This window comes from Scyliorhinus torazame, chromosome 7 (assembly GCF_047496885.1).
Source record: "Scyliorhinus torazame isolate Kashiwa2021f chromosome 7, sScyTor2.1, whole genome shotgun sequence".
Taxonomy (NCBI): domain Eukaryota; kingdom Metazoa; phylum Chordata; class Chondrichthyes; order Carcharhiniformes; family Scyliorhinidae; genus Scyliorhinus; species Scyliorhinus torazame.
The window spans coordinates 226,547,910-226,553,909 of NC_092713.1; the positions used below are offsets into that span (position 1 = coordinate 226,547,910).

The 6,000-nt window shown below is 53.4% G+C and overlaps 1 protein-coding gene across 1 annotated transcript in view; it reads right to left on the reverse strand.

The window, feature by feature from the left end:
* Positions 1–5,555, reverse strand: part of LOC140426870 (prenylcysteine oxidase 1-like) — a 71,204-nt gene extending 65,649 nt beyond the window's left edge. The window contains exon 1 of the mRNA XM_072512113.1: positions 5,137–5,555. Within this exon, the coding sequence (XP_072368214.1) occupies positions 5,137–5,227 (91 nt within the window). The 5' untranslated portion in view covers positions 5,228–5,555. The remainder of the gene's footprint in view (positions 1–5,136) is intronic.
* Positions 5,556–6,000: the final 445 nt, after the last annotated feature.

Below are 6,000 nucleotides of genomic sequence, written 5' to 3' on the forward strand. Positions count from 1 at the left end.
AGTAGAGGGGGCTGATGCCGGGGCATAAGCGAGCACGATGCTCGAGGCGATGATGGGCACGAAGCCCCCTTCGAGGCCGCTGGAGTTGGACGGGGCACATCGGGTGCTGGTGAAGAAGCCCCAGGCAAATAAGCCGCCAAGGGCGATGGTGGTGAGGTTCCACCGGTTCACGGACAGAGAGTGGGTCCTGAGATGGGCCAAGAAGGAGCGGAGCAGTAAGTGGGAATCAGAGATCCGAATATACCCGGACTGGAGCACGGAGGTTGCAAAGTGGAGAGCGGGTTTCAACCGGGCCAAAGCGGCGTTGTACCGGAAAGAAGTAAAATTCGGAATGCTGCAGCCAGCGCGACTGTGGGTCACATACAAGGGCCAACACTATTACTTCGAAACGCCTGAAGAGGCGTGGACCTTTGTACAAGCCGAAAAGTTGGACTCTAACTGAGGGTTTGTGAGGGTGGGGGGGATGTTTTGGGGTTTGATGTGTGATGGTTGTTGTATATAGGGGGTCAATCACGCGCAGGAAATGTTACATGGGCTGGGGGAGAGAGACAAGGCCACGACAGGAGCTGCGCCAGAGGGGGCGGAGCGGGCTTTGGAAAGCGCGGGGTTTTTTTCCGCACGCGGGAAGGAAGGCGGGAAGGGGAACGAAGGAATGCATATGGATTGGGAGACTCCCACGCGGGGGGGGGGGTCAATGGGACGGCAGGGGAAGCCGGGGACAGCAGGCGTCAGCTGACTTACGGGAGTGACATGGGGGGAGCAAAAAAGCTAGACAGGGGTCTAGCGGGGGGGGGGGGGGGGGGGGGGGGGGGGGGGGGGGGGGGGCTGCTGCTGCACTGGCCGAAAGGGAATGGGACACAGAAGAGGTGGTCGGGACGGGGGACCCCCCTCTGGGGGACTGGAGGGGGAGGGAGGCGTGGACACGGGACTGGCCCAGAAAAGGAGATGGCTAGTCGGCAGGGCGTGGGGGGGTGGGGGTGAGAGCCCCTCCAATCCGGCTGATAACGTGGAATGTGAGGGGCCTGAATGGGTCGGTGAAGAGGGCTCGAGTGTTCGCGCACTTAAAGGGACTGAAAGCGGACGTGGCCATGCTCCAAGAGACACATCTGAAGGTGGCGGACCAGGTCAGGTTAAGAAAGGGATGGGTAGGACAGGTATTCCACTCGGGACTGGACGCGAAGAATAGAGGAGTGGCAATATTGGTGGGAAAGCGGGTGTCATTTGAGGCCAAGACTATTGTAGCGGACAATGGAGGGCGATATGTAATGGTGAGCGGTAGGCTGCAAGGGACGTGGGTGGTGTTGGTAAACATATACGCCCCGAACTGGGATGATGCAGGATTCATGAAGTACATGTTGGGGCGCATTCCGGACCTGGAGATAGGAGGCCTGATAATGGGAGGGGACTTCAATACAGTGTTGGATCCAGCACTGGACCGCTCCAAATCAAGGACTGGAAAGAGGCCGGCGGCGGCCAAGGTACTTAGGGGGTTTATGGATCAGATGGGGGTGGGGGGGGGGGGGGGGGGGGGGGGGGGAGTGGACCCATGGCGGTTTGCAAGGCCACAGGCCAGGGAATTTTCTTTCTTCTCCCATGTACACAAAGCCTACTCCCAGATAGATTTCTTTGTTCTGGGTAGGGCGCTCATCCCGAGGGTGGAGGGGACGGAGTATTCGGCCATAGCCGTTTCGGACCATTCCCCATACTGGGTGGAACTGGAGCTGGGAGAGGAGAGGGACCAACGGCCGTTGTGGTGGCTGGATGTGGGACTGCTGGCGGACGAGGTGGTGTGTGGGAAGGTGAGGGGGTGTATCGAAAGGTACTTGGAGGCCAACGACAACGGGGAGGTGCGGGTGGGGGTGGTATGGGAGGCGTTGAAGGCGGTGATCAGGAGAGAGCTAATTTCTATTAGGGCTCATAGGGAGAAGACAGAGGGTATGGAAAGGGAGAGGTTAGTGGGGGAGATTTTGAGAGTGGACAGGAGATACACAGAGGCCCCGGAGGAAAGATTACTTGGGGAAAGACGACGGCTCCAGACGGAGTTTGACCTGTTGACCACAGGGAAGGCGGAGGCACAGTGGAGGAAAGCGCAGGGGACGACCTACGAGTATGGGGAAAAGACTAGTCGGATGCTGGCACACCAGCTCCGTAAGAGGATGGCAGGGAAATAGGGGGAGTCAAAGATGGAAGGGGAGCCACGGTTCGGAGTGCAACGAAAATAAACGAGGTATTCAAGGCCTTTTATGAAGAGCTGTACAGATCCCAGCCCCCAGCGGGGGAAGAGGGGATGAGACGATTCCTAGATCAGCTGAGATTCCAGAGGGTGGAGGAGCAAGAGGTGGCTGGTTTGGGGGCACCAATTGGGTTGGAGGAGCTGAGCAAGGGTTTGGGGAGCATGCAGGTGGGGAAGACCCCAGGACCGGACGGATTCCCGGTGGAGTTCTACAGGAAGTACGCAGACCTGTTGACCCCGCTACTGGTGAGGACCTTTAATGAGGCAAGAGAGGAGGGGACCCTGCCCCCGACAATGTCGGAAGCGACAATTTCTTTGATCCTAAAGCGGGACAAGGACCCACTGCAATGTGGATCGTACAGGCCGATCTCGCTCCTCAATGTGGATGCAAAGTTGCTGGCAAAAGTGCTGGCCACGAGGATCGAGGACTGTGTCCCGGGGGTAATCCATGAGGACCAGACGGGATTTGTAAAGGGCACGCAACTAAATACCAATCCAGATAGCCAGGAGTTGGGGGACCCTACATAAACTGAATCTGACGAGGTTGGTGGAGCAAATGGAGGAGGATTTCAAAAGATGGGACATGTTACCGCTCTCGCTGGCGGGTAGAGTGCAGGGTCGGTCAAAATTGTGGTCCTTCCGAGGTTTCTGTTTGTGTTTCAGTGCCTTCCTATCGTGATCACTAAGGCCTTTTTTAAGAGAGTAGGCAGGAGTATTATGGGGTTTATGTGGGCGAATAAGACCCCGAGAGTAAGGAGAGTGTTCCTGGAACGCAGTAGGGACCGAGGAGGGTTGGCGCTGCCAAACCTGGGGAGCTACAACTGGGCAGCAAACGTGGCGATGATCCGCAAGTGGGTTATGGAGGGAGAGAGGGCGGCATGGAAGAGGATGGAGATGGCGTCCTGTAAAGGAACGAGCCTGGGGGCGTTGGTGACGGCACCGCTGCCGCTCTCGCCGACAAAGTATACCACAAGCCCTGTGGTGGCGTCAATGCTAAGGATCTGGGGCCAGTGGAGACGGCACCGGGGTGCAATTGGAGCATCGGTTTGGTCCCCGATCAGGGGTAACCACCGGTTTGTCCCGGGGAAGATGGACGGGGATTCCAGAGCTGGCATCGGGCGGGGATTGGAAGAATGGGGGACCTGTTCATCGACGGGACGTTTGCGAGCCTAGGGGCACTGGAGGAGAAGTTTGAGTTACCCCCGGGAAATGCCTTTAGATATATGCAGGTGAGGGCTTTTGTGAGGCGACAGGTGAGGGAATTCCCGTTGCTCCCGGCACAAAACGTTCAAGATAGGGTGATCCCAGGTGTATGGGTCGGGGAGGGCAAGGTGTCGGAAATACACCAGGGGTTGAAAGAAGAGGGGGAAGCGCTGGTAGAAGAGTTGAAGGGTAAATGGGAGGAGGAGCTGGGGGAGGAGATCGAGGAAGGTCTGTGGGCTGATGCCCTAGGTAGGGTTAATTCCTCCTCCTCGTGTGCCAGGCTCAGCCTGATACAATTTAAGGTGGTCCACAGAGCGCACTTGACGGGGGCGAGGTTGAGTAGGTTCTTTGGGGTAGAGGACAGATGTGGAAGGTGCTCAGGGAGCCCGGCGAACCATGTCCATATGTTTTGGTCATGCCCGGCACTGAAGGGGTTCTGGAGAGGAGCGGCGGGAGCAATATCTCAGGTGGTGAAAGTCCGGATCAAGCCAAGCTGGGGGCTAGCAATATTTGGAGTAGTGGACGAACCGGGAGTGCAGGAGGCGAAAGAGGCCGGCATTCTGGCCTTTGCGTCCCTAGTAGCCTTGCGAAGGATCTTGCTAATGTGGCAGGAGGCGAAGCCTCCCAGCCTGGAGGCCTGGATAAATGATATGGCTGGGTTCATAAAGTTGGAGAGGATTAAGTTCGCCTTGAGAGGGTCTGCGCAGTGGTTCTACAGGCGGTGGCAACCGTTCCTAGACTATCTCGCGGAGCGTTAGAGGAAGGTCGGTCAGCAGCAGCAGCAACCTTGGGGGGGGGGGGGGGGGGGGGAAACGGGACTGCCTGGGAGGGTGGATGAGCAAGACATAACATGAAGGGTTGGGGAAACTGGCACGTACGGGTGAGGGCCAGTGTACAAAGCTGTGTAAATATATCATTTTGCCATGTATATATATTGCTCTGCACGATTTCTTGATTTTTTTTTGTTACGGGGGGGGGGGGGGTTATTGTTTGTAAGGGAGAAAAATGGTGTTAAAAAACTCTAATAAATATATATATATATATATATATATATATATATTTATTTTTTTTTTTTTTTTTTTTTAAATTGTTTTTTTATGTATGAGGCAAAGATGATAATACACTTTCAATGCTCTGACTGCGGCAGGAATCAGACAACATAACATCTTAACAGTATCACAGCCACTAGTCAGGTCTTGAGATTCATATACTAATTCAAATTACATCAAACGAGATGCTCTCAAAATAGCATTAAGTCAGAAACTTTGATCAATTCCATATAATTTCAGAAGGGAAAAAAACCAGTTAAACGAGGAAATAAGAATACTGGTCTGAAGTGTTATTTTCGTTTTGGGACATATTTGCCATCCCTTATTCTTAAAAATTACAGGATGCCAAGTCAATCTAATGAAATGATGCATGTTATCCATTGTCTGCATTTCTAATATATCGATTTTGCAAATGATAGGACCTTTCCTCATTTTTCGAGCATTCATGAAAATGCATATAATTTTTTTGCCAGAGGGACGTTATTTGGTTATCAATAGATATCAGGTTTAGTAACAGTTACCGCTCACGGTATAACTTGGTACACTAAAATAGCGCAGAGCACCGTCAATCCAAGCTGGAACAATATGCTGCATTAAACGTGTTACATACAGCTCCCGCAGCAAAAGCACTTCCCCAATCACAAATCTTACCTATTCTTTTAGGGGGCGCTTCTTCCTGGTGGCATGGCGTGACTGCAAAGCTGATCAGTAACGTGAGGGTTAGGGCGGCAGCACCAGCCATGTCCACACCGACTCCGAAACTTAAGTCACCGGTGCGAAGCAGTGAGGAGGGCGCAGCAGCGAGGATATTGCCGAGGCTGCCGAGCCGACATTGATACAATTTCAACTCTCAGCGCTGCTCCACCAAGGGCTCTGTAGGCGGCTGCTCCAAACCCCGGAGCCGGATAGCAAAACTCCCAACATCAGCGATCACCCCACTCCTTAACTTTGGACTTGGGCACTTCGCCGACCACCATGTTCACTTTGTCCAAAAAAGAGGAAGGGGATCGTCTCGCCGGTTTGCCAGAATCGTCGGTGTCCCTTCAGCTCAGCTGTACATGATCCGGTCCATCGGGTTCCTGGCTCCCTTTGCCGGGCTTTGCCGAATCCCGCACCATGGACCAGGAAAGGCCTTCCCTGGGTAGGAAATCCAGGCTTGATCATCCTGAGTCATTCATTTTCAATTGGCCAAACCATTTACATGTACAATGCCCAACAACCTTCTTATATTCACCCCGCTCCCCCGCCCCCTCTTCAGTTTTGGGGATATGCGACAAATAAGCCAATAAATTATTTAAATTGATCTAGGTCTTCGAGAATCGCACACTTGTTCATTTATATATTCATGCAACAAGACCAAATTCATGGCAGATCAAAATGTAATAGAATTTCCTTCATAACAGCTTTGAAGGAGTTTGCTCTCTCTCGATGGCAAGTCAAATTTGAACAGCAGGCCTCAAACAGGCCTCTTGTTTGCATGTGCAAAGTTGTCTCCAGGAGTTAAAATCTGAAAAG